The sequence below is a fragment of the Mus caroli genome, unplaced genomic scaffold, assembly GCF_978045245.1.
Source record: "Mus caroli unplaced genomic scaffold, Mus_caroli_1 scaffold_8, whole genome shotgun sequence".
NCBI classification, from domain to species: Eukaryota; Metazoa; Chordata; class Mammalia; order Rodentia; family Muridae; genus Mus; species Mus caroli.
This window is the reverse complement of record NW_028227263.1, coordinates 66,544,251-66,571,481: the sequence shown is the minus strand read 5'-3', so window position 1 is coordinate 66,571,481 and position 27,231 is coordinate 66,544,251. Positions and strand designations below refer to the sequence as shown.

General features: G+C 50.9%; 1 protein-coding gene across 1 annotated transcript in view; it reads left to right on the top strand.

The window, feature by feature from the left end:
* The first annotated feature begins 1,974 nt into the window (after window positions 1–1,974).
* Sema4b (semaphorin 4B) overlaps window positions 1,975–27,231 on the top strand; it is a 40,194-nt gene continuing 14,937 nt past the window's right edge. The window contains exons 1-2 of the mRNA XM_021166549.2: window positions 1,975–2,561; window positions 13,716–13,970. Of these exons, the coding sequence (XP_021022208.1) occupies window positions 13,850–13,970 (121 nt within the window). The 5' untranslated portion in view covers window positions 1,975–2,561; window positions 13,716–13,849. The remainder of the gene's footprint in view (window positions 2,562–13,715; window positions 13,971–27,231) is intronic.

The window sequence follows — 27,231 nt, the reverse complement described above, 5'->3', positions numbered from 1 at the left end:
ACATGCCATAGGGAGCAAGCCAGTAAGCAGCACCCCCCAGGGCCTCTGTATCCACTCCTACTTCCCAGTTTTTGCCGTTTCAGTTCTTGTCCTGACTTCCTTCAGTGATAGACTAAGATGTGGAAGAATAGGGTAATAAATCCTTTCTTCCCCAACTTGTTTTTGGTCCTGGGGTTTCATCATAGTTAGTTAGTAACCCTAACTAAGACGGCATATTAAATAAACCCTGGACCGGTAGTCTGTGGGGGAAGGGAAGAGGAGAGAGAGTGATGGATGACCACAGCTTCATTAATCAAGGAGTGTTTGCTGTTGGGCCAGTGGTGATTACGTGTGGTGAGCTGAAACATTATTAACTCCAACCTCCCCACACCTGAGGTCATGTAGCGAGAAGGTGGGTATTGACAGCATATTGGCACAGTGGATCAATAATGGTAAAGACCAAGTCCCTTTTAATGGGGCCTTTTCCAGTGATGTGAAATATTTCCCTCTCCACCCACTAAAAGGAGGGTTGGGAAAGAAGCAGGAGAGACAAAGATGGGGAACAAAGAAGCTGGGGTGTAGGGTACATTCTCTCGAGAGCTGTGGGTTAGTGAAGGAACCAAGGGGACCACACAGGAACCAGCTGGAGCCCACAGGCCTGGAAGGAGCCGGGATTCCTGGTGTTTTTCCTCTGAGCAGCTGGCGCTCACAGGGTGCTCGGGAAATTGAAAGCACTAATTTTTTTGCATAGCCTCCAGGGCCATGATGACCTTTGACAAGACCTCTAATTTAGCTGTGCTTGCAGCGTCCTTACGATAGGCTTCCCGCTTCCCGGCTGCATTGCTGGGAAGCCAGTGATAACAGAGGGGGTGGGAAGACTTCCAAAGCTATTTGCCTAAGTGCACTCGCTACCTTAGCTATAAACACAGTGTATTTTATTTTCCTGTGAGAGTGCCTGTTCAGGAGACGGAAGCAAAGGGAAAGCATTGAGGAAGTGCCTAAAGGTTTACTGTCGAGGCTGTTCATCCCGACATTACTTAAGAACCTTAATGTTCCATAGTAGAGACTGGGTTAAAAATTTATTTTGCAGTCTGTGGGATTGTATACACCTTTAACCTCTGGAGGCAGAGGCAGGAGGATCTCTGGAAGCGCCAGGCCAGCAGGACCTACATAGCAAGAAGCTGTCTCAAAAACAAAAAGAAACTTTCCAACCAACCAACTAAAATCTCCCAAAACACACACTAAAAATGTGTGTGTGTGTGTGTGTGTGTGTGTGTGTGTGTGTTAGCACGAGTGCTGCTGTTGTAGCTGTGTGTGTTAGGTAGAGTACTTGCTTAGCATACATGGAGCCTTGTTTTCAATTTTCAGCATCCTATAACTCGGTTGTGATGTTGATCTTCTGTCATTCTCTCATCCCAGGGACTGGAGGCAGGGGGATCAAAATTCAAGGTCATTTCCCATTTCCTTCCCCCAAATTCACTCTAGTTCTGCCACGGCCCCCCATGGTCCGCCCCGGTGATAGTAGCAGGATTTGTAGAGGAGTCAAAATAACTACTGTTTTTGTTTTTGCTTTTCTGCTGGAGCTCTTCCTGAGAAGGCAGAGGGACCATGCTCTTAGGACTCCCCTGGCCCCGGAGCGCTGGCCCTTGCCCTAAAGCTTCTCCTGGCTCTCTAAACCAGCCAGCTCTGGCCAGCTCAGCCACTGACAAGCCCAGAACTGGTTGTTTCAGGAACCGCCCAGAAAGCTGCTGTCCTTTTCTGGAAGATAGCAGCGGGATACAAGGGCTGGAGAGGGACGGGCCAAGGTCACTTGATAGACGCAGTTTATATTTATACTCCTATCTCTTCTTTTAACTCTTCCCTACTCGCCATGGGTCGCAGGTTTATGGGAGGAGCCGTGAATGGTTTCAGAGGCAGAGAGCTGCCTCTCTCTCTCTCTCTCTCTCTCTCTCTCTCACTCTCTCTCCTCCACTGTAAACAATACTACCATTATTGAGGGTTGACTAAATGCCAGGTGTTTGCTTCTCATCACGACGCTATGAGGTCCCTGTTGGTTTCATGCCCACTTTACAGGTGAACTAAGGCTCAGAGAGGTTAAGACACTTGCCCTAGCGAACACAGCCAGTTCAGTTCATAGGGGACCTGGATTCCAACTCTGGGTAGGAGTGGATTCCAGGGAGACCACCCACCAGCGAGGCTGAACATGCCAAGGTCAGAGAGGGTGCAGCACAGTGGACTTCGGCCTACGTGGACTGTATGTGATACGGTGGGAGGCCCTGGTCCGACGTGGGTAGCATCGTATCCAGAGCTGTTGGAATCGGGCTAGGGGACCGCGGAGCAGTGGCAGCGGAGCCGAGGAAGGCGCCTTTGGACAATTCCCGAAAACGCGAGCAGGCGGAGCGGGGCGGGGCTTGGAAGCTGCCCAGCATTTCCGGGGACACCGCGCGTAGGACGCAGGGTGTTCACCGGACACTCCGGGTCCCCAGGGACGACGACCGGCCGGCCAGTTGGAATCCTATCGGACTCCTCGGACTTCGGGGCCGAGCGGAGGTAGTCCTATCGTGGGACGTAACTCCTTCCAGGTAGGGGACCGAACGAGGTGGGAACCAGGGTCTGAGGGTGATTGGACAGGCCCTGGCCTCCGCCGTCGCCCCCCACCTTCCGCCCCTCTCTCCTAAGAGGGCGCCACCTGCATGCTCTGATGGGCACCAGCCGGGGCCAGTGGGGGAGCCTGTTGCCATGGCAGCCTAGGAGGTTGGGCCCACGTTCCCATGGCCACCGGGGGCCTCTGCGCGAATCCTTTAACAGTGTCTTTTAACACCGCCCCCTACTCCCTGAGCCCAGAGGAAAATCACTAGGAAAAAGGCCTCGAGCCCCTCCTCTGAACGTCTGCGGTTGTGACCTCCGAGTTAGGGCTTTTGTCATGGCTTCTTTCTTCTCTCTGAACAACAAGGTGGATTAAAGGGCCAGGAGGGGGAGAAAGTTGGGGTCCTGGGAACGAGGTCTTTTGCCTCTCCTTAGCTGTTCTAGTAGACTAGAACAGAGGTTCAGGAGGTTTGGATTACTTCGGAAAGGTCATCCAACCTCTGTTCACAGTCATTTCACCTGTCATGTGAATATGTTTTTTTAAGAATCACCGGAAAGGCTGGTGAGATAGCTCCGTGGATGGGAGCTTGTGGCCAAGCCCAAGGTCCTGAGTTCCGTTTCCAGGACACAGATGGTAGAAAGAGAACACTGACTCCCACACATAGTTCTCTGACCGCCACCTGTGCAGCGTGGCACGCGCATACGGCCGTCACACACACAAACAAACACACAGTAAATAAACAAATCAGCAAATCTCGTAACTGTCAACTGCAGGAAGAACTGGATGCTTTGGAACAGGGGATTTAGAAATCACAGTTTGCCTTCCCTTCATTTTCTCAGGGGAAGCTGGACCCAGAGGCACTCAGTTATCCCCAGGTGATTCAGTGAATTGGTGGAAGGGGCAGGATTTGAACTCTGACTCTTGACGCCTTGAGTCAACTCCTAGGCTGTGGCTGAGAATGATTCCCCCCCCCCCCCCGAGCTCAGAAATAGGAGTTATATATCTTTTTGCATTTACGGTCTTGAGCTCTTAGAGGCAAGTGATCTAAAGATGGAGTTGGGTGTGTGTGGCTGAGTGGCTTATGGGATAAAGGTGCCTGTCTTCAAGTCTGGTGACCTATGTCGGGTGGAAGGAGAGAATGAACTTCTAGTTGTCCTCTGACCTCTGAATGCATCACACACACACTTACTCCCTCCCATATAAATAAATAAATGTTTAAAAAGTGATGGAAAGCCGGGCGGTGGTGGCCTTTAATCCCAGCACTTGGGAGGCAGAGGCAGGCGGATTTCTGAGTTCAAGGCCAGCCTGGTCTACAAAGTGAGTTCCAGGACAGCCAGGACTAAATAGAGAAACCCTGTCTCAAAAAACCAAAAAAAAAAAAAAAAAGATGGAGGTGGGGCCAGGCTAGCTTAGAGGTAGAACACAATGTTTAGTAGCATGTGTAAGGCCCTAGACTTAATCTCCAGAGCCAAGGGAAATTAATGATAATAATGATGATGATAGTGAGGGGGCTGGGTTTGTGTGGCACACATCTATACTTGCACTTCAGAAGTGGAAGCAGGAAGATTAAGAAAGAGTTCAAGGTCATCCACAGACACAAGAAGTTGGAAGCCAGCCTGGGATACATGAGATCTTGTCTCAAGCCCCAAAGCACAACACCTATGCAGCAGGAAAACTTTCAGCTCTGCCTGAGGCAAGCCCCTGCATTTCCCGACATCTTCAGGTCATCTGCAGTGTTCTCATCATAGTTTTATTGTATATGTCTTATGTTCATCATAAGTCATTATATGCATTTTGGTATCCTGTTGCTCAGGCTGGCCTTGAAATACCTATGTCACCAAGGATGACTTTAAACTTTTGGCTTTCCTGCCTCCAGTTCCTGGGTGCTGTGACTTGGTTCACGCAGTGCTGGGAATCCAACCCAGGGCTTTGTGCGTGATGAGTAAGCATTCTTACTGACTGAGCTACATCCCCCACCCCCAAGCCCGGGGACCCTCAATTTAAAGTAGCATCTGGCGGGAGCCAAGCATTCAGACATCCTCCAGCAAAGCATCTCTTGTGAAGAAAACAAAACTGCTGAGAAAACCCTGAGCTGCCCTAAGGCAGGGAGCTGGAGCCTTTGGCCCCTCTTTGGTGCCTTTTCTTATTCACACATTCTTTGAAATGAAAAGAGAAAGGTGTGGGTGTGCAGGGAAAGGATCTGGGAAGGAACACTGGAATGAATCACTTGGGGATGATTTGAGAGCTTCAGCAAGAGCAGAAAGCCCATTTGTTCATTTAGTGGACATTTACTGGGTGCCTCCTGGTTCCAAGCTCTGCCCTGGGGCTGGACATTTAAAAAACCTGAGGTAGGCAGGTCTGGTCTGTGCAATCAAGGAGCTCGTGGAAGGGTAGGGAAGAGAGGGGTGAGGCTCGTAAATGAGTGCTTTACTGTGCGTAATGAGTGCCTTAATGGAAATCCGAGCCAAGGGCAGAAGGAGCCCAGGGCAGCAACTCCGGAAATGGGTTGAAAACAGCAGGATCTAGTCTGTGCAGCTTGGGAGTCAGTCTGGAGTTCTGCCAGGCTTGCTGTGGCTACTACCTTTGTCTGAGACAAAGGAATGAATGAGGGAAAGTGTCTAAAGAAATGTCGTCCAGGATGGGGCGTCTCTGCAAAGAAACATTCTACGAATTCTGATGAATTATGAAGTCCTTGTCTGCAGCAACCTTGGTCCTTTCCGTCAGTTTGACTCATGCTTAGAAGGCAGCAAGTGAACAAGAAATAGTATTAGCTGAATGGGAGGAGGGAGGGGAAGGAGGGAGAAAAGAAAGACAGCTACTTGTATCATCAAAAGTGGAGCCAGTTTGCACTTCATGTGGAAATTACACAGCTATTCCAAAGGAAGGATGGTTTCTCTTTACCTAATAAGGGAAAATTTTGTAAATTCCTTGTTTCTGAAGATGAGCACATTTTAAAGAAATGATTATAACTGGGTGTGGTGATACACACCTGTTATTCCAATCTCTTAGAAGGCTGAGGCAGGAGAGTAGTTAGTTTGTGGTCTGCCTGGGTCAAGTTCAAGGCAAGTTTGAGACAGTAAGACCCTGTCCTACCACCACCACCAACAACAATAACAAAAAGAAAGAAAGAAAGAAAGAAAGAAAGAAAGAAAGAAAGAAAGAAAGAAAGAAAGGGAGAGAAAAGGAAAAAGAGAGAAGGCAAGGTTCATTGTTTTTCCATCCTGAGACAGGGTTTCTCTGTGTAGCCCTGGTGGATCTGGAACTCAAGTTGTGGATCAGGCTGGCCTCGAACTCACAGAGATCCACTTGGTGGTGAAAGGCATAAGGTCATATTCCTAGGTGAGGAACTGGAAGCTCACAGCATCATGATGGAAATCTCCATCTCCTCTCTCAAGGGGTTATGAAAGCCACAGAGAGCGAGCGACACATAGCCTACTCCAGGATCCTCCTGCTGAGTCCAAGCCCCAGAGATCCTGGGATGCCTCATTCACAGAGCTCTATCTGGCAATAGGAATCCCTGGGATTTTCTAGTCTTGCCAGAGGGACCCAGCCAAGCTCGAGGCTTATACCATCTCCCCGTGAGTGACCTGATAGCATTTCTTTAGGATGGCAAGTGAGCATGCTTCCATGGTATGGCCACCCTGGCACGACAGGTTGATGCTTGATGTTGGAGTTTTGGGGGATCAGTAGCAACCCATCTTCATCTCTACCACGCCCCCAAGGCTCACTTGTCCCTGCTTCTCTTGGTTCAGTATGGCAGCCAAGGGCAACGCTGTGTGCGGGAGGTGTGTCAGCCAGGATGATTAAGGACGACAGATAATTTGGAGCTAAAGAGCTCCTCTTCTGTGGGAAGGAAGAGGGGACTGGGGAGCCTCAAGTCTCTGGGAAGGAAGCTTGGTTTCCTGGGGACTGAGGCATGGCGCTGGCCTTCATAAGAGGTCCGGGGGTCAGAGTAGAGTGGATCTAGAGGGAAGAATTTGATGGCAAATTGGAAGAGAAGTTTTTATTTTTCAATCTTTACTCTTTTGAGATAGGGTCTTGTTAAGTGATTCTGGCTGGCCTGGAACTCAATCTGTGACCTAGGCTGGCCTTGGGATTTACATGTATCCTCCTGCCTCAGTCTCTCAAGGACCACAAGCATGAGCCTGTATCGGGCTCTTTGACTTGAGATCTTGAGTAGAGAACATGGTTTCCTAAGCTGGACTGGAGGCTGAGCCTCTGCTAGGTCCTTAGCCTTCTGACCCCATTCCCCACCTGGCCTAGGATCCCGCCTTCCCGCCTGAGTAGCTACAGCTATCTGAGAGCAGCCTGTCAGTTTCAGGGATCAGCCCTGTCCCCCTGACTGGGCAGGCCTATAGTCACAGACAGCACCTCCTGAACTCCTGTAAGGAGCACAGGAGTGACAGTGGCAACTTCATGTTTCACCCTGTCTGGGCAGGGACAGGCTGAGCCCTGCTGGTTGCACCACAGCCCTGTAGGGTGGGGGGATCCCCTCCCAGGGAGTGGCCAGCTCAGGTCCTAACAGGCCCAGTGGGGGCGGCGCTGTATGGTGGGCTGCTTGCCATGGTAGGCACGCCCAGGGCTTGGGTTGGGCAGGCTGGTTCCTTCTCTTCAGGAGAGTTGCAGCCTCAGCACCACGTATGCAGGAGGCAGCTGAACCTGAGGGAGGATTAGGAAGGGGCTTCTCCAAGGGCTTCTAAGATGTTTACTCTGTCGAGGCCATGGGGTTCCTTTCAGATGGAGAGGCAATACCAGCCTGGGACATGGGGCATTCACTCTGCACAGTGTGCTGTCTTTATAGGTGCTATCTTGTCATGTTCCCTAACCATGTCATAAAGGACTATATATAGTATTACTATCACAGGAGAAGCAGCTAACTATGGTCCACTTAGGACCCGTATATAATGGGTAGTGATGCATTCTTTTCTACTGTATGCTCCACCACTGAATTCTACCATTTAATGGGGCACATATTCTGGGTAGGGAGTGGGGAGCACAGCAAAGGGCCTGTAGGGAGAAGCTGGTTTGGGAAGAAATGGGGCAGTTGTCAGACCCCATGGAAAGCATTCTGAGAGAGCTGAAGGCAGTGTTGATTCTGACCCTGGATGGGTGCCCTCTACTGCAGAGGGTGCTGCCTTTCCCAAGGAAGTGCCCAGCTCTCAGGCCTGGCAATCATTGGACGATTTAAAAGCACACACGGACTGTGTCTGCTGCTGTGACTTCCTCATGTAAATGTACTGCTGCTGCAGCCCAAGTTGCTGCCTGGCCCCTGGGGAGGAGACACAGCCTCGTGCCTAACCAGGGCAGGGTGGGGAACCGCAGCTGCAGGTTGGCATAAGAAGAGGGCTCGGGGCTACGAGGGGATGGTGGCAGGGGGCCAGGGCCTAGGGAGCTGGGCCACAGCCAGTTCACCACGTCTGAGAGACCTTGCTAGGCAGCCTGCCAGTCCGTACGCGGTGGTGGGGGAAGGGGTGGGAGGAGCCTGAATGTTGCCCAAGGAAGGGTGGGCGGGACCTTTGGGTTCAAGCTCCACTGGGCTTGGCAGGAGGCTCCTCCCCCGCATGGCCGCAAACAAAGCTACAACTCCAGAGTAACTGTGGGAGTCCAGCGCCTAGCTCCCCTGGATGGGAGTCAGAGGGGGCAGACCTGGCAAGAGCCCTTTGGCAGGTTTCGTGCATGCCCAAGGACATCTTCCTGCGTGCACCTGGGCAGAGGCTGAGGGGCGAGTGTGGGCTGTGATAGGCTGGCTCTGTGGCAGCGAGAAGGGAGGCTCAGGCAGCTGTGTTCGTTCATTTTCTGGTTTCAGTCTTCCTTGCCGTTATTGCCTCTCTCTTCTCTTGAGGCTTTCTCCTACTGTTCTGTCAGTGTGTGTTTCTTCCACTTGGTGCTACAGTCATGGTCTGCTCCCTACTCCCTCGGTTTTTTTCCTCCCATGCTAACAGGTATAAAATACTAGCTTCTAGCGGGACACAGTGGTGCACCCTACACTCCCAGCCTTGAGAAGGCGGAGGCAGAAGATCTAGAGTACAAAGCCAGTGTGGGTTATATAGCAAGTTTTAGGCCACCTTGGCCTTTGTAAGTGAGACTATCAAAAACCAAAGAGCTTAAATAAAGCAAAATGCATAGATCTTAAGATCATAAAGCTCAGTACAAGGGGCTGGTGAGATGGCTCAGTGGTTAAGAGCGCCAACTGCTCTTCCAAAGGTCCTGAGTTCAAATCCCAGCAACCACATGGTGGCTCACAACCATCTGTAACAAAAATCTGATGCCCTCTTCTGGAGTATCTGAGGACAGCTACAGTGTACACACATATACTAAATAAATAAATTAATTAATAAATAAATCTTTTTAAAAAAGCTCAGTACATTCTAACATTTGTAAAGACTTGAAAATCCAACACTACATCAAGATATAGAATCTGTCATCTCTAAAGTTTCTATATTTGCCTAGGAGGCATGTGCCCACTGGGCTCTGACGTCTCTCACCACACAGCAAGTTTGTCTGGGTGCCTGATGCTTCTCTTCCTCCTCCTCCTCTTGGTTTTTCCAGACAGGATTTCTCTGTGTAGCTCTGGCTGTCTTGGATCTCTCTCTGTAGACCAGGCTGGACTCCAACTCAGAAATCCGCCTGCCTCTGCCTCCCAAGTGATGGGATTAAAGGTGTTCACCACCACCTCAAGACTTATCTGGGCTTCTTTATAATATATTCTTATGAACATTATATTTCTCATCCTTGCACTAGTGAAAAAAGTGTGTGTATGTTTGTGTGTGTGTAGGTTGTGGGGGGAGGCATAGACAGACAGACAGACAAAATGGGAGGAAGGAAGAAGGCCTGTGAGTGCAGGTGGACAGAGGGCGGACTTAGCACTTGACTTAGCAATTTATGGATGACTTTGTCTTGTAGGCTGGGCATGGAGAAAGTAGTACTTTTTTTCTTGTTCTGTTTTTTGGTACTCTTTCCAAGCTACCCCCTCCGCCCCCCAGTTCTTTGTAAACACTGACATCTGGCAGAAAAACACTTGCCTACATCCAAGCGTGGCAGAGGGGAACAGGAGACACATCGTTGGCTTGGGACCACTCTTTTGCCTAAAGGAAGTCAATTCAAAGGCAGTTCTTTGTCAGTCACCCTTCTGTTCTTTCCAGTCTGAGAGAGCACATGAGGAAACCACATTAGCACACGTACAGAAGACAGTGGAGCCCGACAGGAGCAAGGCTGCCATGCACAGGCCAAGTCAGGACCCTCATGTAGATAGTGCTGTGTGGTTCTTACCCGGGGTGCCTTGCTAGGCATGGGGGAGGGGGTCAGAAGACAGAAGACCGGGCACTGTTCTCTAAGGGGCTTGCTGCCCAGTTGGCATAAGACATACTTTCAAAGCACATGAGCAGGATATAATTAACAACCATGAGAGGCTGCATCAGCCCCTGCCTCCTCTCCTGAGGGATGAGCACAGCCGTCAGACAAGCCCTTTGTTGCCAAGACACAAGAGCAGACCAATCTCCTGCCCCGTTAGGAGCTACTGATCCCCAGATTCAGGCTCTGAATAAATGCTAATTGAGCAGGTAAGCCATAGATCAGGAACTGCTCTAAACTGGGGTGCAGAGCAGATGAAGGAAATGCTGTAGTTAGCAAAAACTGATTTTTTGACAAAGCTTGTGTGTGCATGTGTATGGATATGCATGGATATGTGTGTGCACGTAGATCTTATGCATGTATTCACAGGCATGTGTGTGTATTTGTATGTGTGTATGGAGGCCAGAAAACAACCTTGTATGTAATTCCTCCGAGCCATCCACTTTTTTTTTTTTTTTTTTGAGACAGTCTTTCACTGGTCTGGAACTTGCCAAGTAAGTTAGGCTGGCGAGCAGGGATCTGCAGGCCTCTGGGTTACAAATGTGTTTTGGTTGCCTTTTTCTCTTCCTCCTCCTCCTCCTCCTCCTCTTTTTCCTCCGCTTCTTCTTCCTCTTGTTCCTTTCCCTCCTCCTCTTCTCTCTCTGTCTCTCTCTCTCTGTCTCTCTCTCTCTGTCTCTCTCTCTCTCTCTCTCACACACACACACACACACACACACACACACACACACACACACACACTTACTTCTGAGATCAGACTGACCCAGGATAGTTATCCCATAGAATGTTCTTCATATTGGCTGTATCTGCTTTCGTCCTTATTATTAGACGTGGGTTAAACCCTTTGTAGGAACACTGCAGGGACTGATAATGTGAAGTTCTCAGGGCATCATATGGGAGGCAAGCAAAAATTCCATCATACTACTCCTATCATGGCTGACCACTTGGTTCGGATGGCGGCCACCAGGTCTCGTTGGCAGGCATACATTTGCCTTTGGGCTAGTGATCAGCTGTGGGACTGGCCGTCAGACACTGTTTCCCCAGTCTTTATGTCCAACTGTGGTCTTTGCTAAGTGCTCTTTCTAGTCCTTCTGTTTCTACACTTAGCAGCAGCGTTTGTACATAAAGACATTTCCTTCCCTTCCCTTCTCTTTCCCTTTCTCTCGGAGTCACACTATTGACTAATGGGTTGTATTTTCATTTGCTGCATTAGAATCCATTACTTATGCTGTTTGATAACCAAATGGCCATCGCCTGGCTCCTCTCCACGTGGTCATCACACTGTCTCTTCAGGCATGGCCTCATTAGGCTTTGCTTTGCTTTCAGGCCCAACAAAATGAGCTCTTTACCTTGTACTTTCCCTCATTCTCCAAGGAGAGCGCTCTGCTTTTATAGAGGAGCGGTGTGCAGAAACCAAGATCTGGAGGCTAAATCTGCACACCCATTATTTTTATCAGTAACTTGATTAAAGGTCTAAGGAGTACTTAGCAAAATTTACAATGACTCAAACCCAGGAAAGGAGGTGCCAAATGTATGATAATAGAATCAATATTCAAAACAACCTCCGTGGGATGAAATCTGGGCCAGAACCAATAGATTTAAGAGAGATAATTTTGAAGTCTTGTGTTCAGTTGAAAAAGTTATTGCATAATTTCAGGTTTGGGGCACTCTTCATTAGACAGAAATCGGCATCAGAAGATTGTTCTAGGTTGTTAGCCAACAGGAGCCTGTAGTAGTCTGACCCTTGTCATCCTCGGTCACCCAGGCATTCCTTCAACCAACACTTATTGAAGATGCCTGCCATGTGTACAGGCACCATTCCAGGGGCCTGGGAGGTTGAGCAGGGGAAAGCTGCACCTGGACTTTCATTTTATTTATGTATGTATTTATATAAGTTCTGTTTTCGGTTTGTTGTTGTCTGAGACAGAGTTTCCCATAGCCTAGATTGGCCTCAAGCTATGTACCTGAGGCTGCCTTGGATTCCTGATCCTACCCCCACCCCCCTCACCTGCCAAGTGCTAGAATTAAATACCACCATTTCCAGCTGACTTTAGAAATTTATTTTCAGCCGGGCAGTGGTGGCACATGCTTTTAGTCCCAGTACTTGGGGAAGGGGGGGTCAGAGGCAGGAGGATTTTTGTGAGTTCAAGGCCAGCCTGGTTTACAGGAGTTCCAGGATAGTCAAGACTACACAGAGAAACCTGATATCATAAAGACAGACAGATAAATGAATCTGAGGCTGGAGTGATGGCTCAGCAATAAGAGCGCTGGCTGCTCTTCTGGAGGCTCTGGGCTAAATTCCCAGCATCTTCATAACTGTCAGGACTCCAGTTCCAGGGGTCTCACACCCTCACACTGACAGACAGATACATGTAAAAAAACATTTTTTTTTTTTTAGACAGGATTTCTTTGTGTCCTTTGTAGCCTTGGTGTCCTGGAACTGGCTCTGTAAAACTCAAGAAATCTTCCTGCTTCTGACTCCCAGGTCTGATGGGATTAAAAGCCTGGGCTACAGGCCTGACCTTGAAACAGTTTTTAAAGTGCTATTTATTTCATGTGTATTGGTGTTTTGCCTGCATATATATTTTATGTTACACACACAAACACACAAGTCAGAGGTCACAACTTGTGGAGTAGACTCTGTCTACTGTGTTTGAGAAGAGATTACAGGAGGAAAGGAAGCAGCAGTTAGCAGAAACGGTACATTTCAGATGATGGGTTAACTAGTGCATTTGGACATGAGGCATACGAGAAAAGACAGAGACTGTAGAAGGATGTCAGGGTGGTGACAGTACAGGAATGGTGGAGCATGGGGAAGTTTGGATGTAAGAAAGAAGACCTGAGACCATCCAAGAACTTGTCTGCTCTGACTGCCACCTGCCTGTGGGGGTGGGGACGAGAGTAGAAAGATGTGGCTCTGGAACTGCCCACATGGGCAGCAGCGAGTGCAGTGTAGCTTCGACAACTGCAGAAAAGTCTGGGGGAAGTGGTTTCATTGCCACAAGAACAATGAACACATATTTTTAAGTTTTTAATTTTATCCATGCACCTAGGAAAAGCTGAAAGTGGTTTCCAAAACCTTGATGTCTTTCTTTGTTGATCTCCCCCTCTTTATTTCCCTCTATTACTTTGCTGTGGCTCCACCAAATTGACTTCAGATTGGTGTACCTGCGGGTGGATACCCCTGGCGTCTCATTCCAGCCTTAGGGAATCCTTTCCTATGCTCAGCCACGTGCTGGTTGTGGGTGCAAGGTCTAGCCTCTTTGGCAGTACAGTCCATGAAATCCTATTATCCCACTTGAACTGATTCTGCGCCGGCCCCGGGCTTCGCGTGGACAGAATTCTAAGCATGGACAACCCAGCAGATTATCTAGATTCTAGACCATACATAGACCTCTCGCGGAAGTAAGACTGGAAAGCTACCAGTCTCCGTCTCAGAGTCTGCACAGCTCCCAGAGCGGGGGTGGGGGTAGGTAGGGGGCATGTGGGGCAGGGTTCCCGGGAGCCGGAAGGAGGGCGGGCCGGGCTTCAGGTCCCCAGGCTCTGCTCCGCCCCCCCCCCCCCCCCCCCGTGCCCCAAGTCGGGTGACTCGATCCAGCGCCCCTCGTACTCCAGCGCCCAGGAAGGAGGAAGGGGAAAGAGCTGGGCAAGGACCAGCTAGGAGGCCGGCCTACCCATCGACTTCCTGCTTCGCGCCCTCCTCCCTGCGGCGAGAGCGCGGGGCTTTCACCCGCAGCACTGGGCAGAGGGAGCCTACGGTGCGGCGGCTCACGTGACCACCTTCCCTGCCTCCCACCCCCAGGTCCAGAGGCGGAGGCCGAGGGAAGGACTCCCGGCCGAACCGCGGGGCGGGGCTCCAGCCTGCGATTCCACTTGAGCAACCTGAGCCGGAGGAGGACGCCGCTGCCTGCTGCGGTCCGAGCTCCACGCGCCGCGATGGGCCGGGCGAGCCGCTCCGCTGTCCTGCGGCGCGCGCTGCTGCTGCTGCTGCTACTGCTGCTGCTGTGGACGACGACGACGACGCGGGCGCTCGGCCCCCGGATCAGTGTGCCGCTGGGTAAGTGCTATGGGGCGCGGCAGAAGGAGGGGAGCGCGGGCAAGGAGATGCTTGGTGGGGTGGCCACGACAAAGGAGAGGTTGAGGTCCACTAGGACCAGGAAAGCAGTTCTCTTTCCCAAGTGCTGTGGTCAAAGCGAAAGAGGAGGGAAGCTAGGGAACTGAGAGCCCTTTTCTTCCATTTTCTATTTGGACTTGGAGAGGGCCGCTTTCTTGCTCGGTTGCAGCTGCTCTTCTAGGAGGGAGTACACTTGGCACTAGGGGCCTCAGGTGCCAGCCATCCTGCCTACTCATTTACTTGTCTTTGATGCTGACCAGAGTCAGCCGTGGAGCCACCAACGGCACGGGGCTGAGGGCACTGCTGCTGGCCGTACTATAAACTCTGGGCTTATGATATTCTCAGTCAGCCACAGCAGAGCCTGGAGCTTGGCGGGTGGGTGCCAGGTCTTTCCTCCCTGCCGGCACATCTCTGACTGATCGACCTGGAGAATTCATCCCCTACTCCCAAACACAGGGACTTGGAAACTGACATTGCGAAGACCCATCTGTACCCTGTCTAGAGGGACCTGAGGGTATCACCCTGGTGGGCCACATTCCTTTTTTGGCGGTTTACAGCTGCCCCTGACCGCCTGTGTTTCCAACCCTCCACTCATTCTTTACTTCCTTTAGTCTGATCGCCCCTGAACCTTCTCCAGGGAACCTCAACGTTTGGAATTCTAGGGACTTAGCCCAGCAAGTACTTCCTACTGCCTGCACTCCAGCTTCCTCCCCTGCAAAGTCGCCTCAGGCTTAGATACCCTGCAAAGCCATCTTGGGAAATTCATAAAACTTGGTACATTCGGAGGGCATCAGGCACATAGGTGCCAACAGACAATGTTTGGCCGAACCCCTCTAAATTGCAAACTGTCACTGTGAGTTAGTGCATAAATTAGAGGTTACAGACTAAAACGCTACCAGACTTCCTACTCCATATTGCATCCCCACCCCTAAAAGCATCCCATTTGCAAAAGGATAGAGTCAGCTCTTCAGTTAAGGCTCCTACTAGGATCTCAGACCCTTATCCAAAACATTGTTGGTAGCTCAAGTTCAAATCCTGTCTCAGCCACTTAGTTCCCACATGACCTTAAGTAAACAACTTCTCTGTGCCTTGATTTCTTCATCTGTAAAATGGGATATTAGTGCCTTGCTCAAGGCGCAGCTCATTACCAGTTGCAAAGTCCTTAGGATAGGGCTTGGTACAGAAACCTCTCCGCGGGTGTTTGCTGTCATTCTTGTTATGTTAAACTCGGACCACTCCTGCATGGAACTGGGTGGTTCGCTGTGGGTGGGGATGGTTCCTGAGTTGACTGCTGCTTCTTAGGAGTTCTGTTCTTGAAGTGAGAAATGACTGAAATCGGAACCCAGGACTGACGCTCTGCCGATTTAAAACACTTACTTAGCTTGTGTGTGGGTGTAAGGGCACACGAAAACATGACGTACATGTGAAGGTCAGTGAGGTCAGAGGGCAGCTGCTGGCGAAATCCTCCCTCAGCCGTGTGGATCTCAGGACCTAAGCTCAGGTCCTCAGGTTTGGTGTCAAATCCCTTTCCCTGATGCGCCATCTCCCCATGACCCCCTCACCCTGTTGACCCAGGGTGGACTTATGAGCTAGGTATGGAACCCATCCTGTGTTGGGCAAGTGCTCTGAGCCATACATACCCCTGCTGCTTCTTGTCATTCTGTGTCTCCCTAGAGCAGTGGTTCTCAGCCTTCCCGATGCGGCAACCCTTTAATACAGTCCCTCAGGTTGTGATGATCCCCAACCATAAATTACTTTTGTTACTACTTCATAATTGTAAATTTGCTAATGGGTTGAGGCCCGCATGTTGAGAACTGCTGTCCCAGCCCCTTAGCCCCTCTCAGCCTTAGGGATAAGGCAGGGGCTGTGAGATGGAGACACGTGTGGATTCCGCTTATGCCTGGGGAAGGCAGGACTAGCTTTTGGGGCTACACCAAACACAGTAGGTCTTTTGCCTTAGGGAGTGATGTGAAGACTTGATAGGGGCATAGAGAGGCCCTTTTTCCTGGGAGAGCATCTGTCTTTGGTTAGCTGTATAGTTCCAGGACCTGGCCACCTCCCACAATTCCCTGATCATTCAGGGCTGCCACAGGTGGGCAGTGTGTGACTTGTGCACTGTACAGAGGTATCCAGCTGAGGGGTTGAACGGGCTGGCAGGACAGGAACATAATTTTATTGTGATTGGGGGCGGGGGTGAATTCTAGGTTCTGCCAGGGGGTAGGGGTGGGGATGCTTTTTCAGTCCTCCCTAAGCTCTGCAGCGTTGCAGCCATGCCCAGCCACCTCAGCACTGGGTGTGCATCCACACCTGACTGAGCTCCCCTGCCACCACAGAGCTTTACCTTCCCGGGCCTCCACAGCACCCTTGAGACCTGCTTCTGCTTCCTTTCCTCCCAGCTACAGGCAGGTCCTGTGGCTGGAGTCCCACATGGGGAATGCCCTGGTGACTGAACTGGCTCGCCCTTTGAGTCTGGCCTGACACAGTTTCCTGTTTCATCCCTGGGGGCTTGTTAGATGTTCCTGGCATTGTACCCATCCTTGGCAGGCCCATGGTGACCATGGGTGCCTGGCCCAAGGCCTTTTAGCCTTCTGACACAGGCAGGCCTATCAGGAATTGCACAGAACTGAGACCACACCCCTTTTCCCACCACCTGAACTGAATTCCCACCCAAGTCCACTCTCAAGAACCTGAGCTTATGGATAGTGGACTTCATCTGTGATCTAAAACCAAGTCCCTTGAAGTGGGAAGTCCTGTTTATTCTGCATCTAGGGGCTCAGAGAGAACTCTCATTCCTGCTGATGGTTCTTGGGAGCCCTTAGCTTGTAGGTGTTCTTGTGACTTCACCTAATGGTCAGGAGAGGGAAGGAAGACCCGGGACATTTTGGGTGAGAGTCGGGGAGCGGCCATGAGGATTCCTAAGCCAGCTGGAAGTCTGTGAAAGCCATGCTTCAGAGCAGAGCATGAAATTTGGGTTCTTTTACAATGGAATCTCCACTCCGGGGCTGTAAAGTGGGGTAAGAGCAGGAATCTGGCCTTGAAGAAGCAAAACAAAACTGCTCCCACAGCCTACTGAAGTCTGGTGGAACCACCTTATTTGGGCAATTAAAAGAGTTATTAATGTCTCCCAGCCCCAGAGACGTCCTGCTCTGGAAAGTGTATGAACCAGATTGGAATTAAATCTGTAGGCCTGCAAAACGCAGTCAACAAAACCCCATTGAATTTGGAGAACATGGCACTTGGCACGAGCCAGCTGCCCATCTGAGTCAAGGATGCCTGAGTGGCCCCTGTGCTGGCCGCGGTTCTGGTTCCCTCTTGCCTGCTTATTAACCTCTGCCTCACATGACCTCGGCCCGGCGTGAGACTCTGTAGTTCTGTCTCATATGTGGGCCTGTTCATGACCTTTCAGAGGCACGTGGACGGTGGAGAGCTTCAAGAATGGGGGCCGAGAGCCAGTCTGGGAAAGCTGGCTCACCACTCTCATCAAAGGACACATCAAATGGCAAGCAGTGGCCTTCTTAAGCCTGTATCCTTGTCCACAGAACCAGAAGAATAGCAGGGCCCATATCCCAGGCTCCTGAGAGGATTATGGAAATAGCATATGTAAAATGCTTGGCGTGAGTCCCGACACATGCAGCCTGCCCATGCCCATGGAAGGGAGCAGCGTCTGCTGCATGCTACCCTGCCCAAGCCCACCAGCCTTCCTGCAGGAGGTGGATGCTGAGCTCTGCATGGTGGCGCCTGCTCTGCCCAGGTCCCAAGGGTCGATGGGAGGTCATTCCCACTGACTTGCTTAGGTTTGCCCCCATTTCAAGAGCTTCTGGTTTTGTCCCTTTCAGCGTTATTCTGTGGCTCAGGACCCTCCAGTGCTTGGGACTGGATTTTGCCTCACGCCTCCCCCACCCCCCACCCCCCCTTTGCTGCTGCTCTCTGCTCTGTGGAAGTCATTCAGCTGGTGCTGTGCCTCCTACATTTGTAGAGTGTAGGAGGAACTTGTGATATACCGCATAGTGTAGTCATCTTCTGGTTGATGGGACCTGGTTGAGAGGTCTGCAAAGTCAACGTCACCATACACATCTCCCTTTTTAGAGCCTGTGGCCCTTGTCCCATCTCTGTGGTTGCTTAGGCTGGGTCAGGGCTCAGAAGTTTCAGGTGGAGCCCTCCCTGCACCCCAGGGGAAAGAGGATCCACAGAACTAGTGCCGTGCTCCGTGCCTTCCCTCTCCCGATCAGCATCTGGGAGAGCTCTGTCTCAAAAGACTGGACTGTATAGCCACTTTCCCCAGTTGGCCTCCCTGCTCTTTACCTCTGACCTCCCTGTCCTGGGAGAGTTTGCCACATCAGGAAAGAAGCCAGCTTCCCCTAGGGGACAGTGTCGTCGTGACACAGGGAACTTGCTTCTCGCCATCCTGATGACCACAAGCCTTTCCTCTGCTACTACCATTGCCTTCCGACATCCCCTGGATCACTGTTAGCCCTGTTCTTTTTTTTTTTTTTTTTTTTTTTTTTTTTTTTGGTTTTTCGAGACAGGGTTTCTCTGTGTAGCCCTGGCTGTCCTGGAACTCACTTTGTAGACCAGGCTGGCCTCGAACTCAGAAATCCACCTGCCTCTGCCTCCCGAGTGCTGGGATTAAAGGCGTGCGCCACCACGCCCGGCTGTTAGCCCTGTTCTTGTGTGTTCATCTCTGCCATAGGACTGCCCACAACCCGTTAGGGTCCTAGCTGGTGTTCCAGCCTTGGGAACCTAGGAGATGGCTGGCACAGTGAGGAGTATGGCTGAGGACCACAGAGGAGAGGGATTTATCCGCTTCAGGGTGCTCCTTCCCAAGCCCGTGAGCCTGTCTGGAAGCCCTTCATCTAGCCTGGGTTAGGAGAGGTGCTTCAGGGAGAGGCTGTGATAGGTGTGATGGGTGGGAGACAGAGCCCTCATTTCTCTTTTCTTCAGAAGAGTGGCGAAGGTGGCTAATTGGCTACCTTTGGGACATTTTTTTTTTTTTTTTTGCCCTCATGGGTAGAGTGGAACCCAGGAACACAGAGCCTCTTATCTGCTAAGGAACCACTGTGCCTCCCCTCACTCACCTTGTGTGAGAGGCTCCCTACCACCGAAGAGGAACACACCAGCCACTTTCAGTTCCCACTGGGCTCGGCTCACTCCAGCCTGTGCAGTGGTATTGTTTCACCCAGTGTAGAAAAATGTTGAGCCCCAGACAAGCCACCTCATTCTGTCAGGGTCATGGGTCACTAGAGATAAGAGACTGCTTGGGCCAGTTTGTGTCTCGACTCGGGAGCCTCATTCTTTCTCAGAGAACAGCTACCTCTGGCTTCACCTGCCAGCTACACAAAGGCAGGCGGCAGAGTAGCCCAGCTCAGCCCTTTACTGATTGTCAGCTATGTGACTCCATCTGGTAAAGAAGTCTGTTGAGGTCACTCCTCGCTCAACCGAGCAGACGGAGCAAGGGAGCCAGCTGAGACCCCGAAGGCACTGTCACATTGGATATCAGTGGGTTTGGCCAGGGAATAAGGGACACATATATCAGAGGCTTGCACATTAGAGGTGATGGCCAAAGCCAGCCTGGGGGAATATTTTGCTTGGCTTCCAAGTGACTTCGGAATTTTAAATTAATGGCTGATACATAAAACCTAGGAAATTTTGTATAAAAATCCAAATTTCTGGCCCTAGGGGACTCTGGTAAGGCAGGGCCCCTCTTCCTAATAATAAGCAACTGGGGCTAAGCAGCCACCTCCTCTTGAGGACCTCAAGCCTGCGTATTCTGTTCATCCATACCAATTCTGTTTCCCTTGCCTGAGTGGCACCAGAGACCAGTGTTACACAGAGAAAGCCTGTCCCATGTGTGTGAAAAGGTGCAGAAGATGGGAGGGGAGCACAGTAGGGCAGGAAGAGGAGTGCTGAGTGCAACACTCTGTTAGTCATCAAAGCCCTCCTGCAGGCCTTCAAGCTTAGAGGCAGGTTACCCACGTGATCAGTACTTCCTAGCCATTGCTCTGCAGCTCTGTGGCTCATTTTCTATTTCCTGCACCAGTTTTAGCTGCTACATGTCTCTCTGTGGCCTTTGAGTGCTACAACTGAGTGAGCTGCCGGTGATTGGAGGGGTCAGACACAGTGTGGAGCAAAAACCTTAAGGAACCCCGTGCTGACTTCTATCAGTCTAGGGCTTCTTTCTGGACGATAGCGCCTTAGAATGAGGGACTCTGTTTTTTACTCAATCAACAAACATTCATAACACACCTCCTTTGAAGTCACCTGACCAGGTGATGCATGCTTGGGGTAGCAATAAGATTTAGACAACGCTCTTCTGTTTGGTGGGACAAGTCAGAGCTCATCAATAAGGAAAATGTCTCCCGAGACTGCGGCAGGTGTGTAACCTATGGCAGGCCCTCAATTTTGGAATTTAGATTTCTTTAAAAAGCACAGAAATATAAAAATCTGTTTTTTGTCTTAGTCCCAGGTGTGTGGTACGGGGCTGCTTCAGACTGTCCATAGCAGCTGACTGTGGTTTGCCTCGTGCTGTGGCAGGGGCATGGGTTTGCCAGCTGCAGATTGATTCTGCGATTGTGTGACGTTTGGGATTCTGGGGCCTTTTTAGAGGTTGTATAAATGCTAGGGCCCTTCAGGCATGGGTGGGTTGTTGGTCAGTTGTTGTTTGTGGTTTGTTAAGTAACTGTGTGCAAAGAAGAAACAATAAGATATCAGATATCTTGACTGTGAAGATCAAACTTGCCCCATGGAACTTAATGCCCCGAATCAGCAGGAAGTAGTCTAACAATAGCGTTGCCCCCCTTTCCTGACCCCTAACTTTATTCTGGGATCTCTTTAGTGTTAGGTGGTTGAAAGGGTGGAAGAAAAGTGGTGGAGAAGGTTGAAAGAAAGAAGAACCCACAGAATAGCCAAAGAGCAGCTATACCCTCATGTGACTGGAGATTCAGGAAGGCCTATAGAAGAGATGATGTGTATAGCTTAGTCAGGGGGAACAGCAGCACAGAGCTGGCCGTGACCAAAGCACCCTTGAACTTCAGTTCTGTGTCATCCTCTAAATGGGTGTGGGGCCTGCATTGGGTGATGCTCCACCATGGCCGTCTTTGTGAGGTGATGGTAGTGACAGATCTTGGAGAGCCTTTCAGCTGTAGTACGGGGCACTGGGGAGGCTAGAGTAGCCTGGGTAGGAGGAGCAGGGGCCTCGGTCAGGACCATGGTTGTAGACTAGTGAGGTGAGGCAGATTAGGAAAATTCAAAGGAGGGGAAGTCGGCAGAAGTTAAGGATAGGTTGCATGTGCGTGGCTGAGGAGAGGAAGGCGACAGGTGGCTGAGCTGGAGGGTAGAGAGGCATGAGATTCCAAGACACAGTGGCACAAAGGGGCATGAGAGGGGCCCACAGGAGGGTGTCCTTGGACTAACCCTGTGCCTGGGGGTTCACCAGACTCTGTGGTAGGTGTAGACATGTGACCCTTCTTAGAGTGAGAAGATCAAGAGCAACACATGAGAGAGAAAAGCCTTGAGAGGCCAAAGAGTGGTTAACACCCCAGACAGGAGCTGGGCAGCACAGGTTCATATCCCACTCCTACCTCATACCTGAAGTGGTGATTAATCCTACCCCTACCCCACCTGGAGGGACTTGTGGGACTTTCTCTGCAGAGCCCAGGGTGTGTGAGGTAGCCGTGAGATGACCCTTGAGCCTGTGAGATGGCCCTGACCCCTGGAGGATGTGTCATCAAGTCATCTTGTGAGACATTTCCTGGGCCTAAGAGGGCTCACCCACCACATGTGGGGCTGGTTGAGGCCAGTTCCCTAGAAGAGTGTGTGGGAGGTGAAGAAAGGCAAAAGCTCTCTGGAGGAGTTTCTCTAGAAGGTTTCTAGAAGGAACAAGGTGTTTTCTGAAAGGGAGGGCCTCCATGTGTGGTGAAGGTGGACATTGAAGTCACTGTATTCAGTGGCCCCTGTTTCTTCAGAGAAAAACTGGGGACCTCTGTGAGGAAGAAGGTGGGTAGGAAGGCAGAGGGCACAGGAGAAGAGAGTTAGAGTGGCCAGCCACGGAACAGAGGGACACAGGAGCTGACCATGGTCCTGCGTGGGGCCTAGAGGGGTTGGGCAGAGGTCAAGGCCTGAAGGTGTTAGAACAGCTTGGGTAGCAGAGGTCTCGTGGCTTAGGGGCTCTGACGGGTCAGGGCACCCCATCTCTCGCTCCTTTTGATCTAGTACTGTTATTACTGTTGGTTTTGTTCTGGGGTCAGGGTCTTGAGGTATAGCCTAGAGATCCGGAAACTTCCCGGAAGTTCTTCCGCAGTCTCCCAGGTGCTGTAAATGCTTTTTTGTTGTTGTTGTGGGGTGAGGGATGGGTTGAGACAAAGTCTTGTGTAGACCATGCTGGGGTCACACTTGCTTTGGAGCCAAAGATGACTTGGAACTTCTGACCCTTCATGCTTTTACGTTCCATAGCGCTAGGATTACTGACTTGAATTCCAAGCTGACAAATGGATTCTTGAGGACTTCAGCCCAGGGGAGACTTTGGCACATAGCCCCATGGTAGCCACCACATTGGGACTAACCCTCTTCTATGGACTCTGTCCAAACCTTAGTCCAGTGAATGTCGACCTTGGCTCCCCACTTATGTAGCCTGGGGACAAGGTGGCTGCTTCCTGGTCAGCTCTGGGTGGCTTGGAGAGAGGAAGTGCATATAGGTCAGTTTGCTGCTGACTGTAGCAAGTGGGTTCAAGGTTCTGGTGACTTGGCATGATGTCCCTGAGACACCCAGGAGGCCTTTCACACCGTTGCAGACCTTGCTCTGACTCTGCAGGGAAGCGGGGTTTTCTGGCCTTATCCTGCTGGGGCCTGTGGAGGACAAGAAGTTAGGGCCAGGTCAGCGTCTCACTGTGGTGGCTCAGGAGTCACAGAGCAGAGCAAAGTGGGGTGGGACTCTTGAGTCAGCACTGCCTAAGGTGGGGCTGATCCCTATTCCTGTTTTAACTCAGAAAGTTCCAAGCTTCCGGCTGAGTCACAGGGAGAGGGAGAGTCTCTGTGAGGCTGGGGGCTGAGAAATTCCCGCATCACTTCCTGCTAGGTTGGGGTGTGGGATCCTGCAGGTGTCTGCCCTAGACTGATAGCTCTATCCTACTTTCTTGAAGGATGGAGAACTCACGGGGAGCAGAGGCCCTTGGGGGAGCCCCAGCTCCTGGGCAGCCACTAGCTTAAGATGCCTGGGGCCCCTTAGAGAGGTTCAGTCCTGATTGGGACAGCAGCCAGGGTTTCTAGTTAGGGTTAAGCCCCACGTCGGGAAACGGGGAGAATACCTGAGCGGTATTCACAGCCAGGAGACCAGGTGGAACATGCTCTGCAGCACAACAGAGAACACACACACACCTCCACCTCTCCAGTCACCTCTGCACAAAGAGCACCAGGCACTCCTGCACAAGCCTGGACAGGCCTCAAGGTTCCGTGCGCATAGGCACACAGACACACAGACGTGGGCAGGCTCAGGCAGGGCCCTCTACACAGACGTCTACACAGCCACTTTGTTGAGGTGGCCCCCAGACACGTGGGAGCTTGGGCGGTCACAGCACCCAATTCGTGCTTGTAGCACACCGTCTGTTTCTAGCTGATCTGATCACAAGACCCTTGTGGGCCACACTCGGGCTCAGGTGGAATGGGCTGATGCTGTAAACTCTCAGAAGGGAGGCCGCACCCCCTGCCCTGCCCTCTGTGGCTTGCCTGGCTGGATTTTCCTGCAGGGCTTTTGGATTTTGTTTTTGAGCTACTCGAGTGTTGATCGTGTGCCAGGCACCATGCCAGCGCAGGGGAAACGTGTGTAAGGTTGTTTTGAGTAAAGCTCTCAGTAAGTGTGGGTTATTATGTACATTATTGTTTACATACGTAATCTCGTTTCTTCTCATAACAACTCTATGAGGCAGAGGGCTATTATTGTCCCCATTTTGCAGATAAGGAAAGTGGGGCTCTGAGAGGTTAAGTGGCTTGTCCTTATGAGTGGCAGAGGCTGGGTTTGAACCAGGTCTTTGACTCCTGTATATGTTCTCAGTCTGTCCTTTGAGATAACCAGTGGGGAATAGTGAGGTCCACAGCTGGGTTCATCAGCGCACCATGACTCTTAAGTTTGAGGCCCAGGGTAGAAGGGTGGCGGGCTGAGGGAAGGGATGGAGGGCGGTCCTAGCATGAGAGGGCATGCTGTGAAGGCACTGTGCTCAGTTCAAGGCATGGTCCTCTTTCCTTCCCTTGGTCATTCTGTTCGCTGTGTTTCCAGCAGATATGGAGAGTCCTGGGCCGCTGGCCCCCGGGCTCCCCCTCCAGCCTGGCTTGACTTTGTCTGAGGGACCCTGGGCAGCTTGCCATCCACCCAGGCTGAAGTGGAGGGGGTGTCGAGCTACCACCTGGGACTTGTGCTTATCTCGGACTCTTGGCATTTCTGTTTCTGGACAGAATCCAAGGGTGGCTTCCCGATTAGAGCTGTAGGTCCCACCCAGGTGGAAATGCCCTCCGGTGCAGGCAGATAAGCTCTGGCAAACCCGAGGCAGCCTGTGCTTCCAGAAAACCTTGAGGGGTGCAAGAGATAAAGGGGTGCAGGCGCTGTGTGTCTTGATCTCCCAGAGTCTTCGTGAGCCTCACTTTTTGTCTTATCCCTGTGATACACACAGGAAGCCACAGTGAATTCAGTGGGTGTCATACAGAAGGGCCTCCTTGGAGCTTCTCAGAGTGTAGTCCTTGGGCTACCTCCTCCTTAGTCACTGGGAGCTAGCTGGTCAAGAGGCTCAGACCAGCAGTTTCAGAATCTCTTGGGAGGGCCTGGAGTCTGGGTGATGTTTAACGATGGTTGACATTGGTGCTGGAACTTTCCTTGGCCCCCCAATTTATCGAAGTACTAAGGGTTGGAAGTCTCTGGAGCTGCAGGAGTTAAGTTTGAGAAAAGGCTCTTGGTGGTTTAAAGAGAGGTCATCTTTGGGTTTCAACTGCCTCTGGCCTCAGGCAGGACCGTTCCTTAAAGTTCTAGTGCAGCCCTGTGTGTAACTCTGGGTTTTAGGAGTATGTCAAAACTTCAGCCACAGAGCTATACAAATTTCCTCAAACTTCTGCACCGCATCCCTCCCCAGGAGGGCTTCTGGGGCGCAGCGGTGGGGCCCTGTTGTCCAGTGACTGGAGCTGTTATCTACCCCATGTGTCTCAGCAGGCTTACTAGGGAAGCCCCACCTGAGAGCTGCTTCAGCATCCTTTGCTGTGTGGTAAAAAAAGCTGAGCTTCCGTCAAAGGGCTAGTGTGGTTTCCTGTTCTTGAACAGTGTGAGAACCAAGGTTTTTCATTTCCCCTTTCTCTGTGGCTACCAGGAGTCCTGGTACTGAATTTGCAACCAACCCGATAGCTATGTAAAGATCCCGTGACCTGCTGTGTGACCGCTCTTTCCTCTCTGGTCTAGTTGTCTTCTTCAGGTTGGTTTTTCTCTGCCTATGATTTTAATGCTTCTGTCTCAACACTTTCTTGTCTTTGTGTTTCCTTACCTCTTCCTGGAACCAGGCTGAGGGTATGTAAAGACACGGGACACGCAGACACACATGAAGTCATCCTCACTTTGCTTGGCTGGCATGCAGTCTTCATGGCTTCCCAGCTCTGTGAGTGTGTTTGTTTGCATGGTCCTGAGCCACTGGTCAGTTGGGACATGCCTGAGGCTGGTCAGGGGCTGCCTTCTGCTTAGTGGGGTTTTGTTTGTTTTAGTTCTGTTTTAAATAATTTCTCTCTACGCCCATCAGTTATTCAGAGTGTGAACACACTGATGGGCCAGTGGGCGTTGATTGTTTCTTTTTCCCTCTTAAATTTACGTCTTTTACATGACGTAAGTTTAAGTTGCTTACTGTAAAACCTCAAAATAATCCATTTAAGAAAGAGGAGAAAGGCGCGTGTCCTCCTCGGGGCCGCTGCAGCGGGTCTGGATGGTTTCCCCACAAAGTGAAATCATCTGCCCAGACAGTCTGCAACCTTCACTTTTGCTTAGTGATAAATAATTATTATCTCTTAATAATTACATCTTCTGCAACAATGAGTAGGTCCTAAAATTGTCTCATTGTACTGTGTGTGTGTGTGTGTGGGGGGTATATATGTATGTATAAATAAATGCATGAATGCTGACTAGATGGCTCAGTGGGCACTGTTGTTGCCAAGCCTGATAATCTGAATCCAATCCCTAGGACTCATACGGTAGAAGAGAGTACCAATTCCCAGAAGATGCCCTCTGATCTCCACATGCTCACACACTCTTTTAAATGTTAAGCAGGAAAAGCTTTGCTGTAAGAACCGACATTGTCAGCCATTGCATTCTGTGCCCGGTTCTCTGGGTCACTGAGCGTTCCCACCTGCCAGTGTTCTTCTTCATGCTGTCATGAGAGCCTCACAGCATTAGATGCTCACAGCATTAGATGCTCACACCACCTTTTCTGTCTTGTCTCTTGCCTTTCCGCTTGCTACAGGGACATATGAGGCTCTTTGTCCCCCTCGCCTGTCCCTACATGCTCTGTGCTTTCCCTCCTTTGCCACTTAAAATAATACCCTGCCTGGGCATGCTAATGCATGCTTGTCACCCAGCACTCAAGAGGCTGAGGCAGGAGAATCATGATTTTGAGACTAGTCTGGGCTATGTAACAGAGCTGTCTCAAAAAAAAAAAAAAAAAAAAAAAAAAAAGAACTCCATTTGGGCTAGGGTTATATACTTCACAGTGGCCTAGGCTGGGTGTCAGCTACAATCAAATTAGCAGTACACTTTTTTTTTTTTTTTTTAATTAGCAGTACACTTACAATACCCTTTAACATTTTACTTCCAATGTCTGATGTAATCCTCACTTGTGTGTATCTGACATACAAGCATGTGTGCTGTTGGGGACCAAACCCAGGCCCTTACATGTTAGACAAGCACGTACTGTGCCACAGCCCGAGCCCCGTTAGCCTAGTACAGCGTAGTGTGACCCACTTAGCTCCCAGGAGGGACAGCAGAGTCTCATTCTCACACCCCCCCCCCCAGCACTCCCCAACCCCAGGCATGTGGGCTGTCTGTGGCACAGTCAGGTATTGAGGACCAGGCTAATGTTTAGTGACACTGTCTCTCTGAGAGCGGGGGCTCTGGCTGGAGGCAGGATCAGGGGAGGGAGGTTAAATGTGTCAACCTTTCTTCTCTTCATTACAACTGTTTGTATGTGTGCATGCG